The 19,213-nt window shown below is 39.5% G+C and overlaps 1 protein-coding gene across 1 annotated transcript in view; it reads left to right on the top strand.

The window, feature by feature from the left end:
* Positions 1–19,213, top strand: part of SETDB2 (SET domain bifurcated histone lysine methyltransferase 2) — a 95,931-nt gene that overhangs the window by 59,002 nt on the left and 17,716 nt on the right. The window contains exons 13-15 of the mRNA XM_077158188.1: positions 9,225–9,346; positions 15,286–15,393; positions 18,596–18,726. Coding sequence (XP_077014303.1) covers positions 9,225–9,346; positions 15,286–15,393; positions 18,596–18,726 — 361 coding nt within the window. The remainder of the gene's footprint in view (positions 1–9,224; positions 9,347–15,285; positions 15,394–18,595; positions 18,727–19,213) is intronic.

The following is a 19,213-nucleotide window of genomic DNA, read 5'->3' as shown; positions in this document are numbered from 1 at the left end:
CCCCTGTACAAATGGAAAAAAATTTAAGTTTAATGTTTCTAGACCAATATGGCTGTTAATTTCTGTATAATGGTACAACCGGGATACATTTTACAAAGTTGACAGCACAGCTAAAGTTTCCAAAAATTCAAATTTATTTATCTACCTATGTATTTATTTATTTATGTATGTAAAAAGACCAATAGCAGTGTGTTTCCATTAAGAGCAGCAACGGCTTTTCCAGGTTCAGCAGTCATACGAATAAAATTATAGAGATAGCCAGCATACTCCATTAAAAAAAAGTTAATCTCTACCCTATTTCTATCTCCTAATAACTTGTGTTGTTAGGAGAGTGAACTCAAAGTTCACTCATTAATGTTAGTTCATATTAATGAGACCATGCAGCTTTTTCCTTTTGTTTCTGTCTAATTTCACTCTGCATAATATCCTCAAGGTTCATCCACGTTGTTACATGCTTCATGCCTTTATTCTCTCTCAAAGCTGCATAATAATCCATCATATGTATATACCAAAGCTTGTTTAGCCACTTGACTGTTGATGGACATTTGGGCTATTTCCATCTCTTGGCAAACAGAAATATGCTGCAATAAACATAGGTATGCATGTATCTGTTTCTGTCCTTGCCTTAAGTTCCTCTGAAGGTATACCTAGTAATGGGATTGCTGGATCATACGGCAATTCTATACTTAGCTTCCTGAGGAACTGCCAAACTGCCTTCCAGAGCAGTTGTTCCATTTACATTGCTGGCAACAGTGGATAAGTATGCCTCTTTCTCCACATCCTCTCCAGCAATGGTCATTTTCTGTTTTTTTGATAATGGCTATTCTAGTGGATGTGAGATGATATCTCATTGAGGTTTTGATTTGCATTTCCTAATAGCCAGTGAAGTTGAATGTGCCTTTTAGCCATTTGTATTTCCTCTTCTGAGAAATGTCTTTTGCCCATTTTGTAAATTGGGTTGTTTGTGTTTTTTTCTTGAATTGAAGAATATAAAGACATTTATATATTATTTATATATTCTGGATATTAAGCCCTTATCTGATATATGATTTCCAAATATTGTCTCCCATTGTGTAGGCTGCCTTTTTACTTTCCTGACAAAGTTCTTTGATGCACAAAAGTGTTTACTTTTGAGGAGCTCCCATTTATCTATTTCTTTTTTCAGATCTCATGCTTTGGGTGTAAAATCTAGGAAACCACCTCCTATTACAAGTTTTATAAGATATTTCCCTACATTTTCTTCTAAATGTTTTATGGTTTTAGCTCTAATATCTAGGTCTTCGATCCATTTTGGTTAATTTTTTGCATAGGGTATGAGATATGGATCCTTTTTCATTCTTTTGCATATGCATATCCAGTTCTCTAAACAACATTTATTGAAGAGACTGCTCTGTCCCAGGTGGGTTGGCTTGATCACTTTATCAGAGATCAGTTGTCCATAGATGAGAAGATCTATTTCTGAACACTCAATTCCATTCCATTGGTCAGTATATCTTTATGTCAGTACCATGCTGTTTTGACCACTGTAGCTTCATAATATGCTTTAGAGTCAAGTAGTGTGAGACCTCCCACTTCATTTTTCTTTCTCAAGATATTTTTAGCTATTCAGGGAACCATACTCTTCCAAATAAATTTGGTTATTGATTTTTCTGTTTCTACAATATTAGTTGTCGGGATTTAAATTGGTATTGCATTGAATCTATAAATCAATTGGGTAGAATCGACATCTTAACTATGTTTAGTCTTCTAATCCATGAACACGGTATGCCCTTCCATTTATTTAGGTCATCCATGATTTCTTTTAGCAATTTCTTGTAGTTTTCTCTGTATAGGTCTTTTGTATTCAATTGTAAATGGAATTTTTCTTGATTTCCTCCTCAGATTGCTCATCACTAGTGTATAGAAACACCACTGATCTGATTTTTGAGTGTTGATCGTGTGCCCTGCCACTTTGCTGTACTCATTTATTAACTCTAGTAGCTTTCCTGTAGATTTTTTGGCATAATGTATCATGTGCAAACAGTGAGAGTTTTACTTCTTCCTTTCCAATTTGGATGCCTTTTATTTCTTTTTCTTGTCTTATTGCTCTGGCTAGAACTTCCAGCACAATACTGAGTAACAGTGGTGAGCATCCTTGTCTTGTTCCTGATCTTAGAGGGAAAGCTTTCAATCTTTCCTCATTGAGGATGATGTTAGCTGTTGGTTTTTCATATATTCCCTTTATCATGTTGAGAAGTTCCCTTCTATTCCTATCCTTTGAAGTGTTTTCATCAAGAAAGGATGTTGAATTTTGTCAAATGCCTTTTCTGCATCAATCGAGATGGTCATATGATTTTTTCCTCCAATAGCTTTTGAGGAAGGAAAAATGAGTGGTAATTTATTTGAGACCTTGCATTTTTAAAAATATCTTTTACATTTATCTTTGATATTTTGGCAAGGTATAGAATTCTTGAGTGACCTCCATATTCAATTAAAAAAAAAACTAACCCCAAATTTACAGGAAAATTTCAAAAATAAAACACAAACAATACATAGAACTCCAATATAACCCTTTATCCGAATACCCAGATTTACTAACTTTTAGCATTTTGTGACATTTATTATGTCATTCTTTATCTATCATCCAAACATCTGAGATTAGGTTGCATACATCATACTCCTCTAACATTTAATATTTCCAGATACATTTCCTGAGAACAAGGACACTTACTGTGTAACCACCTTAAGTACAACTATCAAGTTTAAGAAATTTAGCAATGATATAATACTCACAGTCCATATTCCAATTTTTTCAGTTGTCCCAATGATGTCCTTTTTTTTAACTTATCTAAAATTTCCCCTTTAACCACATTCAGATATATAATTCCATGTTGTTAATTATGTTCACAATGTTGTGCTATGATCACCTTACCAAAACTTTTCCATCACCCCCAACAGAAATTCTGTACCAGTTAAGCTTTAACAACCCATTCCCTATCCCCTCCCCAGCCCCTATAATTCATGGGCTGTATTTCTGTATTTCTGAATAAGACAAGAATTTCCGTATTTCTGAAAACAGAAACCTATATTCAGGTTTCTGACTCTATGAATTTACTTATTCTAATTATTTCATATCAGTGATATCATACAATATATATTCTTCTGTGTCGGGCTTCTCTCACTGGATATGATGTCTTCAAGTTTCATCCATGTTGTCACATGTATCCAAACTTTGTTCCTTCCCATGGCTGTATTCCATTATGTGTATACCATATTTTGTTTATCCATTCATCTTTTGCTGTACACTTGTGTTGTTTACAGTCCCATATTCAATTTTGAAGGCATCTGCTAGCTTCCAGTGTTGTCATTCTAAAATCTGAAACCTTTCTTTGTGCACGTTTCCCGGATGAAAATTGGAAGTCAGATAAAATTTCCTTATCTTTTATTATATAACTATTTGTATCTCGTTTGAAGCCTACAAGATTATCTTTGTCCCAGCATTCTGAAACTTCACAGTGATATGTCCCTGGTATGGGTCCATTTTCATCCCTTATACTTGGGTGCTTGGAAGACCTTTTCAATCTGAAACCTTTGTCCTTCAGTTCTGGGAAATTTTCTTGAACTTTTTCTTTAATAACTTCTCATCTGTTCTTTCCTTCTAGAATTTTTGCTACCTAGATGTTAGACCTCCAAGATTGGTTCTTTAATTTTCTTATTTTCTAATTTCTAGCTCATTGTCTATTTATTCTACTTTCTAGCAAAGTCTGCCTATTGCATTTTTATTTCTGGTCTCATATTCTTAATTTCTAAAACCTCTCTTTTGCTCTCTGAATAGTCTTGTCTTTAATAACATCCTATTTTTGGTTCCTGGCTGCAGTATCTTATCTCTTTGAAGATACTTAACCACTCCCCAGTTACATTCATACCTATATCTTCTTCTCTTTTCATATTCTTTGTCTTCCAAGGTCTGTTTGGTTTTCCTTTATATTTGCTTGGGTCTTTATCTTTCATGTTAGGCTTTCCTCAAAGTTCTAGTGATCTTGGGGGTCTAGTGATATGTAAGAGTCGGATTATCAACTGTGGAGGTGAGGAGGCTCTTGGACTCACGACCTAGCTGCTACCTTTAGGGTTTTCCTTAAACCTTTAAGAATTCCTTAAGGTAAGGAATTCTCTTCCATCCTCCTGTCTGGAGAGCAAAACACTTGGCTACCAGCCTCTGCTCATTTCCTCTGTAGTGTAGCCTCACACTCTCGCTTCAGCAACATATCTGCCCGTTGTCAAGACTACCCAAGTTGTCCTCTGTAATATTATTTTTCTCCTTCTGCCACCAATTTGCTTTTTTTTCTCCCTTTAAAACCTCAAAGTGCAAATTCTTTAGACGTTTCCCTCTGAGTAATTCCTCTAGCAAACAATTACATGCTTCTTTTCCAGAATTATTTTTCTAACCATAATTTAATGATATACATTTATGTTTTCTGCATTTATAGTTGTTATGTGCACTGAAAACTCCCTCCTGTACATGCTTTTGAACCCCGTGGATGCTAAATAAAGGTTTGCTACTGGCAACCGGCTAAAGCTGGGTTGGTTAACTCTATGCGGGTTTAAGATACACCTATTTAGACCAAACTTGGAGTAAAATTGTGACGCAAATTTTAGAGGGAAAAGCTCAAACTCTCATAAGAGTGATGATTTCTCCAGCTGAACCCAGGGGCTTCTCCATCTTTCCTCCGATCTCCAACCCCTGGAAAAGGACAAGGGACAGCGGGAAAGGAGCTTCTAACCGTTTTTGTTTAAATTTAAATTAAGATTCGGACCTGGAGACATCCGCCCTACTTTAGAACGAACACCCCCTCCCTGCAAACCTGGCTTCCTCCTTTCTCGTTGTGGAATGACCCCACCCCCACCCCAGCCGCAGGCTCCGGGTACTGAGTCCTCGATTTTAAGAAAACGAAACTCACAGCCTTCCGCGCTAGTCCGGAAGAGCTGGCCAAGCGCGCAGTCTTTGCCTCTCCGCCACCCGGAGCGTAGCCATGGCCCAGGCGACCCCTGCCCGGCTTGAGGACGACCCCCTGCCACCCACGGATTCGGACCCCCCAGGTGAGTGCGCCCAGGGGGCGGTCCGGGGCAAGGGCCTGGGGCCGGAGACCTGCTCTGCGGTCGCGGCTGCCTGGGGACCCCGACCTGCCCCAGCAGAAACCCCTGGCAGAACCCTGCTGTGTGCCCAGAACCCCAAGCGTGTTCCGCAGGCGGCGCGGGATCCTCAGCCAGGGCCGGGCGCGGGACTAGGGCGTGTCTTCGCTGTCGCGCTCCCACTGCGATGGAACTGCCGGTTCCTGCCTGGGCGGTGCGCCCTTACAACTAGAAGCACCAAGACGCTCGTAGCGCAGAAACATGACTGCTGGGCGATCATCGTGAGCTGGACGGATAACCTGTTCCACCCATCGGTTGCCTACTAGCCGGTCTTCCCAGACACACACATCTTTATTCCTGTTCATACATTCCGAAAATGTTCCCAATAATTCATTTGGGCTGGCCCAAATCTTAATCCCACATAGTTAGAGCCAACTATGTCATCCGGAGACCACGTGGTGGAGCTGTTCATTCTCCGAGACCACAGCCTGTGGGCAATGGCCCTCCTCTTCCGTTTGGTCTTTATCCAGTTCAAGTGTGCAGTCATGGGCTCTGATTAATTTGGTTTCCCACACATCCGGTATACAATGGAAGAACTGAAATAGTAAACTGCAGTTACAACTCCTTATCAAAGGGGAAAAGAGGAAGAAATCTCCCAGCCAGACAAGAGCAAAACCATACCCTACTGAGAGGGACTTGGGATGAACTCGGAAGGCTGCCGAATCTCATTCCAGCGGCTTCTCGCTTCTCTTTAGTTAGTGGTGGGATGAGCTCCTTGGCTACGCTGTCTGGCTGCCCAAGATTCTGTTCTCTGGGGAACTGCCCTGGCCTGGCAGCCCTAAATCCGTGTCTGGGGAAAGGAGCCTTGGGGAGGTGCCCGTAAGGGAGCTTGCAGCGTTGCTGATCCGTTCCCCGCGAGGAGGAGGGATTGGGCCTGGAGATTACCTGCGAGTTGGTAATTGGTGGTTCGCCGTGTTGGTTTGATTTAGTCATGGTTCTTGGTTTCTAAGCTTGTGCTTTTCCTGTGATTTCATTCTGTAGACCCGTACATGGTTGCCAACTTCATTTTTTGAGAACTGTGATTTCTAAAAGCCTATCCTCTTGCTAGGTCAATCTCAGTTAAACTCAGGACTTGAGGGAGGCTGGATGATCTTTCTGTTCTCACTCAGCCATTAAAGGGTGGAGAGCGCCGCGCTCCAGAGCCCGCGGCCGTCGCGTCACAGCTACAGGTAGGAGGTTACAGGTAGGAGGCTCCAGGAAGCGGGCCGCGGGGCGGAACCCTGGCCGCCTCGGCGAGCCTCATGGGACTTAGTTAGCTAACAGCCAGTCGAAATATAGCGGGAAATGCAACACAGCGAAATTATAAAACCTGCCAAATAACCTGAGAATTGGAAAAGAGCCTCTTGCTTGTTTTAGTAGAAAAGTACAAATATGTGCTTGAATCCAAAAAAATGTGATGCGCCAAATGTTGCCTCACAACATACATGGCAAGCACTTGCCCGCAAACAACTCTCAGCCAAGTGCCCCAGCGGAATTTCAAACAGGTAAAGTGGTAGGAGAACATCCAGACTCGGATCATGAGAGGATAAACATTCAGGCTCATCCCCATGAGAGGATAAAGTGAAAGTGAGTGTTACTTCCGAGTACTCGCGTCCTGGGAGAGGGGAAGAGCGTCCTGGGAGAGCGTGCTGCCTGAGCAGCTCTACTTCCAGCAGAGCCCCCTAAGAGCTCTGATGCTGCCGCCCAAGAATCATCTGCTGTTTGCAAATAGAGATTTGTGCAATGTTGAGAAAGCGCTCATACGGTTTCCCATATGTGACAGACCTCTCAACTTGAGCCCGGTGTTCTGCTGTTTTATTAGAGTTAGAGTAACAGCCAATAAAAACTACAGGAGCCGTATGCCAAGCCCCAACCAACAGCATTCCTGAAAATTTAAAGAATACCCAAGGCTCTATCTGAGACGCTATAATAGTTTCACTCAGTTTATTTTTCAGAAACCTATAACCTCCAGAGGGTTCCTAGGCCAGATAAGCCCTGAAACCCAGAGGTGCCAGTCTCTCCAAGAACATCAACCAAAAAAAAAAAAAAAAAGTTAACGAGTTACATCAATCAGTTGCAACCCCTACCCCATAATGTCAGCACCCCTTCTCTCATGAAGAAGTTAGAATGTTCATTGCCCAAAGATCCGTAAAGACTGAAAATGTTCAAATGAGAGGGAGGAGATATATCAGAGAAGATAGGGTTTAAATGAGTATGACTCCTGAATCGTATTGCTATTTCTCGTGAGTCTCCAATGTCTTAGAGCAGCTAGAAGGAAATACCTGAAATTATGGAACTATAACCCGTACCATACTTTGAAATTTATTCTATAACTACTTATTAAAATGTACTTTGAAATTTATCGCTTTATATATATATATATATATATATATGTTATATATATACATATATATATATGTTATCTTTCATAATAAAAATGTTTTATTTAAAAAAACAAACAAACAAAAAAACCCCTACAGGAGTAAAACTTCCCAGGAAGGGGTTTTTAAAAAGATGCATGAGGAAGAACACCGTCAACAAATGCCTGTCTGACAACTGCAGCTTATAAAAAGGAGCGACGTGCACGTGGCCAGCGTCACCCACGTAAAGCAAAAGTGAAATGGCAGAGGAGGAGCAGACGTATTGGGGAAGAAAGCTACAAACTTTTACCCAGGAAAGTCCTGCTGCCTCAGTTAACCGAGCCTTTCCCAATTTACCCTGAAACTTCGGGGATGGCCCCCTTGTAATTAATCTGCGTTTGGCAAAGGAAGTCCTGGATGCAGGCATGTCATAGAAGCCCGTAACAGAGCTATGTAACTAGGAAAATGGAAGTGGTTGTCATTATTGGTTTAAGAACACATTTAGGTAAACAACTGTACCCTCTGTTCCCCTTAAGTGGCAAAGCAGCTGATAGGGTTCTCTAAAAATTATCACTCAGAGTACTATTCTGAATGTAATGTCTCTTTAATTAAAATTCATTCAAGAACCATGAAAAAAGGATGGAGGGCAATGAGCTTGTCTTGGAGTCTTTCTCCACTTGCCCCAACCCCTGTGATAAGATTTAATTGAATACGTGACATATTTGATGGTGGAAGATTTAGAAGTCTTTGGGGAGATCAGATTTCCCTATTCTTCTGACCCTTCCCAGAAATACTCTCTATGCTGGCATCATCTCCTGCTTTTCCAGTCATGGCCTTCCTCTTATCCATTGAAGTAGGCACGAGCCAGATAATTTGGCTCTTACAGACCATGCAGGTACAGCCCTGCGCTTGGACTTGTCTGCCTTGCATTTGACTGAGAGCCACAGGGAAACCAAGTCCCTCACTCGCCCTCAAGGAGTACTTGGTCTGAATTCCAAGAAACAAGTGACGAGTGTTTAACCAATGGCTTATTGCCACGTAATGTACACTTCTAGCTTTCCATCCCAGGCTCGAGAAACTTCATGTCCCAGACTCACCCCAGTTTAACCAGTTCATTTTTCCCTCGAATAAAGCTTTTCCTCATTTTTAGGCATTTTGAAAGTGAATTCCCAGTATTTTAGAGCAGCTAGGAGTAAAAACCTAAAATGGTGGAATTGTAACCCATATCAAACTCTGAAATCTGTTCCACAACTAATTGTGGGGCTGTGCTTTGAAATTTATAGCTTTTTTGTACATATGTTAATTTTCACAAAAAAAGAAGGAAAAATCTGAGGATCATATGGTAGCCCGTGAGAAACTCTGGGATCTGTCCTGTAACCACTTATTGAAGAGTGCTTTGAAAACTTGCTTTTTTCTTTCTTTGCTTTGTATATATGTTATACTATACAATAAAAAAGTTAAAAATCTAGAAAGAAAAGTGAATTCATTATATTCCTTTTCTTTCATTAGCCCATTTTTTAAAAATACAAAATAAGATGCTTTTCCAGTTGGGTCTCAATGATGGTGGCGATGATGATTATGATAATTTTTCCCCAGGAGTTGAGAATCTCTCATAAAATGAAACAAGCACCCCATCTCCACTTGAAGACTGGGGGAGGAGTTACCAAGTCAAAGTATTTCCACTTTTCTGTTTCTCACCAGGGATGTTACCTACAGGTGTCTCTCATGTTGTAGAAAAGATGAAAAAAATGACATGCGCGCTCTGCCCTGAAGACCTGGAGCACAGTGTACTGTACTTTGCAGAAAAAGAGAATATAGTTGCGCACGAAAGTTGTTTGGTAAGTTATCTGAGATCACATCAGTACTTTTAGAGAAGGGCATACCAGATTAGAAAAATGGGACTTTGGGCACAAACACTGACTAGTTGGCCAGGGTTGGGGCTTAAAAATGAGGAACAGAGGACCATATTTTCCTAACTTTTTGTTTGTTTGCTTAATTGCAAATTTTGAGATATATTCACACACCATGTAATCCATCCAAAGTATACAATCAGTGTCTCACATATCATCACCTAGTTGTGGAATCATCATCAGAATCAATTTTAGAGAATTTTCACTACTTTTCTAACTTTTTAAAGTCTTTCAGATCTTATATTATGATTACTTTTTAATTTGTTTATAACTGATCCAACACACAGAGAGGAAGAATTACAGTGAGAAAAAAAAAAACTTCTTTAGAGATATTTTAATGAAGCATTTCAAATATAGCAGAAAACCCAACAGATCTTGCACCCAGATTTATAAATTCATAACATTATATGATATTTGCTTCAACTTGAGTTTTTTGTTTTTAAGAAATAAAACATTACAGATTGTTAAAGAACCCTTCCTCTACCTCTCTCTAGTTTTATCTTCACCCTCCCCTTCACAGGTAATCACTGTCACACATTTGATGCTTATCATTATTTGTGTTTTTTTAAATTTATTTATCAATTAAAAAAATTTAACAAACCAAATAAAACATTAACATATATAATCAGTAATTCACAATATCATCACTTAGTTGCATATTCATCATTTCTTAGAACATTTGCATCAATTCAGAAAAAGAAATAAAAAAGACAATAGAAAAAGAAATAAAACAAAAACAGAAAAGAAAAAAAAAGATTATACCTACCATACCCCTTACCCCTCTCTTTCATTGATCACTAGCATTTCAAACTAAATTTATTTTGGCATTTGTTCCCCCTATTATTTATTTTTATTCCATATGTTCTACTCGTCTGTTGACAAGGTAGATAAAAGGAGCATCAGACACAAGGTTTTTACAATCACACAGTCACATTGTGAAAGCTATATCATTATTCAATCATCCTCAAGAAGCATGGCTACTGGAACACAGCTCTACATTTTCAGGCAGTTCCCTCCAGCCTCTCCATTACATGTTGAATAACAAGGTGATATCTACTTAATGTGTAAGAATAACCTCCAGGATAACCTCTCAACTCTGTTTGGAATCTCTCAGCCATTTACACTTTGTCTCATTTCACTCTTCCCCCTTTTGATCCAGAAGGTTTTCTCAATCCCTTGATGCTAAGTCTCAGCTCATTCTAGGATTTCTGTCCCACTTTGCCAGGAAGGTCCACACCCCTGGGAGTCATGTCCCACATAGACAGGGGGAGGATAGTGAGTTTGCTTGTTGTGTTGGCTGGAGAGAGAGGCCACATCTGAGCAACAAAAGAGGTTCTCTTGGGGGTGACTTAGGCCTAAATTTTAAGTAGACTTGACCTATCCTTTGTGGGGTTAAGCTTCATATGAACAAACCCCAAGACTGGGGCTCAGGCTATAGCTTTGGTTGTCATTATTTGTGTTTTTATACTTCCTCCACACATATATGAATATTTATAACCAAGATATGATATTGTTTTACATGCTCTTGAACCTTATATAATTTCTTTCAAACACTGTAGGTTTTCACAATATATGCATGTCGATCCACAAAGCTCTAGTTTCTTCTTGTTAAATACGATACAGTCTTCCATCTCATGATATCACTTGTTAATTTTGTTTATTTTGTAAATGGACATTTAGGCTTTTCCCATTGTTGTTATATGTATATATATATATTTGCAACTAACAAGCTGGCCTGGCAATTCTTATGTAGTTCTCCTCATTTTAGAACTCCTCTGGTCTAGAGTATAGAGAGAGATAAAGCAGAATTGCTGGGGCACACGGTGGAAGTGTTTTATACTTCACTTAAAGGCCAGATTGCTCACCAAAAAGAACGTTGTACCACATCCGACTTCCACCAGCTGTCTCAGAGTTTCTTTTTCTCTTCACCTTGGCCACACTTGGTATTGTGAGATTTTCCTTCTTTCCCTCGGATGGATGTGAACAGCGTGTCCTAGTGTCACAGGCCTCTCTCCCTTCACTGGCGGGGTTGGCCATTGCTTCATGCGCTTCTGTACCGTCTGCTGTCCACACCTGTGAATTGCATGTCCATAGGTTTTATACTTGTCTCTTTGAGAGGTTTATATTCAGACGCATTTATTTATTTATATAGAGATAGATTCTAATGCTTTATTATTTATGTTGGCTTTTAATTTTATCTGTAATGTTTTCCATAGGACAGAAGTGTTTATTGTTGTTAAATTTATCTTTATTTTCCTTTATAATCTGTGCTTTCCTGCTCCTCCACTAAAAAAACATGCTCTTCTGTTCTAAGGTTCTATCGTTTTTTTTCCCAAAAGTGTAAAATTTTTGCTTTCTCATTTAGTTTCCTAATCCGACTGGAATTTACTTTTGACTACCAGGTATCTCAGGAATCTAATTTTTTTTTCATATTTTTCCCAGTCCTGTTTATTGAAATCTATTCTTTCCTCACTGGTTTGTAGTGATAATGATGGGGATGGCGACAGTGATGATGATTTGGTTTTCCCTGTGGGTAAGGTAATGCGCTGGGAGCTTAGACCATAGTAACTGTCGATCCTCAGAATATCCCTAAAAGTAGGTATTTTTTTCATCCCCAAAGTAAAGCTGCAACAACCAAGTCCCAGAGAGATGAATCCTTCTGTGAAGGAAATATGGCTAGTGAGCGGTTCAGGGGCCTGCCCAGGAGCCTCACAGGCAGCTGCTGCTATGATGTCTCATGAGCACACAGGTCCATTTCCAGCTCTCTGTCCCTTTTCATGGGTCCGTGGTTATGCCTCAGCTAGTACAACCGGGTCTTCATTACCATGGCTTTATAATAAGCCTTGCTTATTTTTGGCACTTTGAATTTTGGAATCAGCTTGTCAACTTTCACACACACAAAAATCTCTATTGCAATTTCAACTGGAATGAATTTATAGACGTATTTGGGGATATAGGTGTCCTTATAATACATGGCTTTTTCCATCCACAAACAGGGTCTGCCTCCCCAGGTACTCAAGGCTTCTATTATGAATTTCAAAAATGTCCTTTTTTTTTCTCTATAGCAGTCTAGAACTTTGATTTAGGCTTATTTTTAAGTTTGTTATCTTTCTGTTTTGTTATTTTTCCTAATATATACAAATACTGTTAATTTCTATTTATTGACCTTCTCCGCCAACTTTACCAAACTCTTACTAGTTTTAAATGTCCCTAGGTTCACATAGATATAGTATTTGCATGATCCTCATCTGTAAATAAGGACGGTTTTATGTTTTCCTTCAATATATGGGCCTCAATTTCTTTTCCTTGTTTTATTGCGTTTGTCTAGAACATTGTGTTACAATGAAGAATAGAAGCAGTGAAAGTGGAAGGCTTGTTTCTCCTCTTCAGCCAGATGCTTTTCAAGTCTCAGTCAATTTGTGTATACTTTCGGGTTTAGTGGTTTCCCTTTATTAAGATTAGGAAGTTCCCTTTTATTTTTGGTTTGCTGAAAGCTAAATGAATATAGAGTTGCATGAAATCCTTTTTTCTGCATCTATTGAAATGTTCTTCTGGGTTCTCTTTTTTTTCTTTCTTTCTCTGTTTGGCAGATGCTTATTGTTGTTGTTGTCATTAAGGTATGCAATTTGAAGTTTGTTTTGTTTTGTTTTGTTTTGTTTTGTTTTGTTTTGCATGGGCAGCACCAGGAATGGAACCCACGTCTGGCCATGGCAGGTGAGAATTCTGCCACTGAGCCACCATTGCACCGCCCTGAAGTTTTTTTTTTAACTCTCAAACTTACAGAAAAGTTGCACATACAGTACAAATAACTTTTTTTTTCAGAACCTTTTGAAAGCAAGGTTGGAACATAATGCACCATCATCCCTAAGTACTTTAGCATTTACTTCCTACAAACAAGGACATTCTCTCACATAATCACTATCTCACCATCAAAATCTGGAATATCTCACTGATACAGTGCTACCATCTAATCATCAAGCCAGTCGCTTCTCCTGTTACCTGAAAAATATTCTTTGTAAGGAAAGGTTCCAGTTTACATGCTGCATTTGGTTTTCATGTCTTGAGAGTTCTCCTTTTAATCTTTTTTTTTTAACTTTTTATTGTATAATATAACATATATACAAAACAAAGAGCTAAAAAAGCATTAGTTTTCAAAGCACTCTTCAACAAATAGTTACAGGACAGATCCCAGAGTTTGTCATGGGCTACACACGATCCTCTCATATGTTCCTTTCTAGCTGCTCCAGAATATAGGAGGCTAGAGGGCTTAAATATTTTTTTTTGTCCCAATCAACTTTTTTTCCCTTCTTTCTTTGTGAACAAAAACATATAAACAAAAAAGCTATAAATGTAAAGCAAAGCACCACAATTAGTTATAGAACATATTTTAGACTTTAACATGGGTTACACTTTCACAATTTTGGGTTTTTACTTCTAGCTGCTCTAAAATACTGGAGACTAAATGAGATATCAATTTAATGCTTCAGCATTCATATTCATTGACGTCCTATCTTCTATTTATAATTCCATCATCACCTTTGATCTTTCCATACCTGTCTTTGGGGTTGTTTGGGCTATGGCAATTCTAAATTTTTTATATTGGAAGGGTCTGTCACTAATATGGGGTAGGGAGATGGAACTATCTGATGTTCTGGAGAGGCTGGGCTAGGTTTCAGGATTTATCTGGACCAGGGACCCATCTGGAGGTTGTAGGTTTCTGGAAAGTTACTCTAGTGCCTGGAACCCTTGTGGAATCTTATATATTGCCCTAGGTGTTCTTTAGGATTGGCTGGAATGGTCCTGGTTGGGGGTTGGCAGGTTATTATAGGTAGCAAGGTCTACCTGAAGCTTGTGTAAGAGCAACCTTCAAAAGTAGCCTCTTGGCTCTATTTGAACTCTCTCTGCCACTGATACTTTATTAGTTACACTTCTTTTTCCTCCGGTCAGGATGGAATTTGTTGATCCCATGGTGCTATGGCCAAATTCATCCTTGGGAGACATCTCCCACATCACTACGGAGACTTTCACCCCTGGATGTCATGTCGGGGAGGGCAATTGTTTTACTTGCAGACTTGGGCCTAGAGAGACTGAGGCCACATCTGAACAACAAAAGAGGTCCTTCAGAAGTAATTCTTAGGCATACCTATAGGTAGGCTAAGGTTCTCTGCTACCCACAAAAGCTTCACAAGAGTAAGCCTCAAGATCAAAGGTATGGACTATTGATTTGGGTGTCCCTAAAGTTTGTCACAGTATCAAGGAATTTCCTGATGGTAAAGTTTAGTAGTTCCATATTTTTTCTCCCCTCCCTCAGGGGACTTTGCCAATACTTTTTTGATTATCTGCTTAATATACTCTAGGATATATCCAGGCCTTACATTAAGCTATACAGGATTAAAGGACCTCTTTCTTATTGTGGGCTCCTTGTGTTTCAATTGTTCAAATGAGCTATACAGATAGGTTGAGTTAGATTATGTGCTACAGAAAATTTCAGTTTCAGACCAAATGAACCTTTTTTCCTTTGGTCTGAAAGAGTATGTGTGGTTCTAAAATATAGACGTTGTCTTCCTTACCCCTGTGTTCTGAATTACTTTAACCCCAACCTGATTGACTTCATCCTTATCTCTAAATATCAAGTTATATATATATATAGCCTCTCAAAATCCAGAATAATAATTACATTCTGCTTATAAAGGACTCCAGTAATAGGATTGAGACCCATCCCGATTGAGGTAGCCTCATTGAAAGGGTCTACATACAGTGGGTTCACAGCCACAGAAATGGATTATCTTTAGGAACATGTTTTTTCTGGGGTACATACAGCTCCAAACCACCACTATACTTTTCTCCCCCCCCCCCCCAATCTGTAGCTATACTCTTCAGGACTTGTGGAATGTGACGATCATGATACATCTAATCATGATAGAAATTTTGATTTGGAATCAGTAAAGAAAGAAATCAAGAGAGGAAATAAGTTGGTAAGTATACATGACTTTATATTACCTATACAAGATAAAGAGATCCTTGGGGTGCTGTCAAAAGAAAGTCAGTCTGATGGGAGGTCAAGGGTAGAGAAGCATCTCAGAAAGTTGAAAGAAGTAGGACCTGTATTGAAAGCTTTGATTCGACTGAGATGCTAATATTTAAAAATAGCATGCTTTATCAATAAAGTGGACATCCATTAGAATGCTTTGGGTTGGAAGTAGAAGGAACCCCCAATTCAAACTGGTTCATACAAAAAGGGTACCCAGGCTCCTGCTCATTGCCTCCTGTCTGCAACAGCAGGTCCCCCCTTGGCCCTAGGGTGGCTGCAGGCAGCAGCTGGAGCGGCAGCATCAGGCATCCTTTCCTTCTCTCCCTCCCACCCTTCTTTGTTTTTCTTCCTTCTTCCTTTCCTTCCTCCTTCCCTTTTCTTCCCTCCCTTCCTCCCTTCTTTCTTTATTTCATTTCATTCTCTCTTTCCTTCCTCCCTCTGTTTTTTCCTTTCTTCCTTCCTAACAGCAAACACTCTCCCACCCCACCTCCTTCCCATCCCTCTCCCAACCCCAACCTCTAATCTGTCTTCTGTCTCTGTGAATCTGCTGTTTCTCCTGTAAGTGGTATATAATATCTGTCCTTATGTGCTTGGCTTCTTTCACTGAGCATATTTCCATGATTTTTCCATGTCTCAGGGCTTTGTTCTTTCTTATGCCCAAATAACATTTCACTGTGTATATGCACCACATTTTGTATATCCTTTCACCTGTGGATCCACACCTGGGTTCCACCTTTTGGCTATTGTGAATGATGTGACTATAAACATTGGTGCATAAGTGTCTGTTTGAGACCCTGTTTTCACTTTGGGTAGATATAGAAGTAGAATCACCAAGTCATATAATAATTCTGTATTTAACTTTTTGAGCAGTTGCCATATTGCTTTCCACGGTGGCTGCACCATTTTACATTCCCACCAACAATGCCCTAGAGTTCCAGTTTCCCCACATCCTCTCCAATACTTATTTTCCATTTTTTAATAGTCATTATTGTAGTTTTGATTTGCATTTCCCTAGTGGCTAATGATACTGAGTATCTTCCCATATGTTTCTTGGCCATTTGTATATCTTCTTTGGAGAACTGTCTATTCAAGTCCTTTACTCACTTTTCATTTGGGTTGTTTATCTTTTTTGTTGTTGTGTTCTAAAAGTTCTTTATGTATGCTGGATAGTAAGCCCTTAAATAATATATGGTTTGCAAGAATTTTCTCCCATTCTGTAGGTTTTTACTTCTTTTTTAATAATTTCTTTTGATGTATAAAAGTTTTAAATTTTGATGAAAACAAATTTATCTATTGTTTCTTTTGATGTCATATCTAAGAATCACTTGCCAAACTCCAGATCATAAAGATGTGCTCTGTTATCATCTAAGAATTTTATAGTTTTAGTTCATATGTTTAAGTCCTGGATCCATTTTTAGTTGATTTGTGTATATGGTGTTAGGTAAGGCTTTTAACTTTTTTTTTTCAACCCTTCACTTGATTTTTAACTTTTAAAATGCTGTCTGCCACAATAAATGGACGTTTTAAATTTTTACATATGGCCTCAGGGTTTCCTGCCTTGCTTAGAATGCCTTTCCTGCCTCAATACCACAGATTTTTTTTCTCCTATATTTTCCAATACTTTGATCGGTTTTTATTGTTTGTTTGTTATATAGCTGGTATATGGTGTGAGGTAGGGATCTACCCACACATATAACCAGTTGCCTCTTCCCCCAAATTAATTTTTTGTCCTTTGATTTAAATTTCACCTTTATCATAATCTACTTTCTCGCCTGTATTTGACTTTTCTTTAACTCTGTATATTGTTGCCTGTGCTGAACTTGGAGTATTGTGTGAACTCCATCCTGTTTTCCAAGGTAATTAATTGTGCTTCCAGTTCACGCAGGCAGCATTTGATGCCAGTCAGCCTTGGACATGGCTCTGATGCCCCTAAACCCATCAGGCTTCTTCCAGTCTTTGGCCACATACTGTCGTCCTATACATCTCCGAACCACCTTCAAATATAAAAGCAAAAGCAAAGGATTAAATAAGTTGAACTAAAGAAAATCGGCCATTGCTGAAGTGTTTTTGAAATCTAATGGGGTTTACTTACTTCATCTTGTGATTCTGTGGGACAACTATTGTTATCCCCAGCAAGGAATCTGAGTCTAAGAGTGGGAGTGACTGGCTCAAGGCCACACAGCTGTTCATGGCACACCCAGGATGCACATCCAGTCCTGACCCTGGGGCTCACTCTCCTACACAGCTGCCAGGCACTAATAATTATAACAGCCAAGGCCCCAGATGCTCAGGCTTAACCCCTGTTTAGCACGGTTTCCTGCACTGCTGCATGCTGGTGCTGGGAGGGAAGGCTCAGGGGCTCCAAGACCCTCGGACATCTGAGAAAGATCAGCACTGCCGAAGCTGCACCCAGCTTCAAATAGGTGCATCGCTGAGGAAGGGCAGGGCAGACACGCTGTCTTCAACGTATCCAACGCTTTCCTTCCTGGGTTCTGGACAGGTGTGTTCTGACTTGCTTGTCCTGCAGCCTCCCCTGCTTCCTAACCTCCTCTGCCCACCTTTTCGGCACTATGCAACCTGCATCCAAGGATCCGCTTGCTTACCTTTGGCGCTTACCCTTTTGCTCTTCTCCTGTTCAGGCTGAACCTCACCTCTTCCAGCTTCCTTCATGCATCTCTTGGCCTGGAGCTGTTCTCCCCTCAGGCTCAGGCCTCCGCACAGGACCCCTTGCCCAGAGGTTGGTGATTTTGCCATTGCTGCTTTTTAGAAACTTTTCTTTTTTAAGAGCAGTTGTTTTTTTTAAAATAAAAAGAGTTTTCTGCTTTTAACCAGCTCACTCCAAGACTACGTGCATTCTAATTAACCGAGTTTTTGCTGCAATTTCAAAATTGCAAAGTACCTAGTGTTTGCAGCTGATTTTTGCTAATGGAATCCATGATAAAAAGGGCTGGGCAGGCCACAGTGCCTCAGCAGGCAGAGTTCTTGCCTGCCATGCAGAGACCTGGGTTCACTTCCCAGTGCCTGCCCATGTAAAAAAAAAAAAAAAGGTAGGGTTGCTGATTTAAATAATACTGAATAACAAAGGTTTAAAATTTAAGAAATTATAAAAAAGAGGTGTTTACTCAGGAAAATCTGTTCTTCCATAGAAATGCAAATTTTGTGGTAAAAAAGGAGCTACCGTGGGATGTGATGTAAAATCCTGCACCAAGAATTACCACTTCTTCTGTGCCAAGAGGGACCTCGCATCTCTTCACACCGATGCTCATGGCGCTTATAAGTAAGAAACCAAATTTAAAACCGCATTTGGGGAACTGGGAGAAGGAATGGTGAGATTACATAAAGAGACTTTTAAAGCTAATTTTACTCAAGTGATTTTCAAGTAAGGACATGGTTTGGAGGCCACACAGTTGGGAACCTGACTTCACAACTTCTTTAAATTTTGTAGGGAATTGTTTACAAGGAAGTTTGTTATATAATTTTAAATCTGATCTTGAGCACGTTCCATTAGTATTTCACATCAGGAGACATTAGGATCATTTTGTGCTGTACTTCTTTTTATATCTGATTTGCTGAGAATCTCATAGGTTGTAATATTCTCAGAGTTTCACTTTTATTTACCTTCCCAAAGAGCTCATTTTGTGATGACGTTTACAATGACTTCAAACACTCACTCGAAAGACTGTGAGTAGTGAAGCTCCAAGAATAAACGAAAAGAAGTCAGGTCCTTGCTGTGTCTTAAAACATATTTGGAAAAATACTGAGCA

Source organism: Tamandua tetradactyla, chromosome 4, assembly GCF_023851605.1.
Source record: "Tamandua tetradactyla isolate mTamTet1 chromosome 4, mTamTet1.pri, whole genome shotgun sequence".
Lineage (NCBI taxonomy): Eukaryota > Metazoa > Chordata > Mammalia > Pilosa > Myrmecophagidae > Tamandua > Tamandua tetradactyla.
The sequence above is the reverse complement of the archived record's forward strand: the minus strand, read 5'-3'. Positions and strand labels throughout refer to the sequence as shown.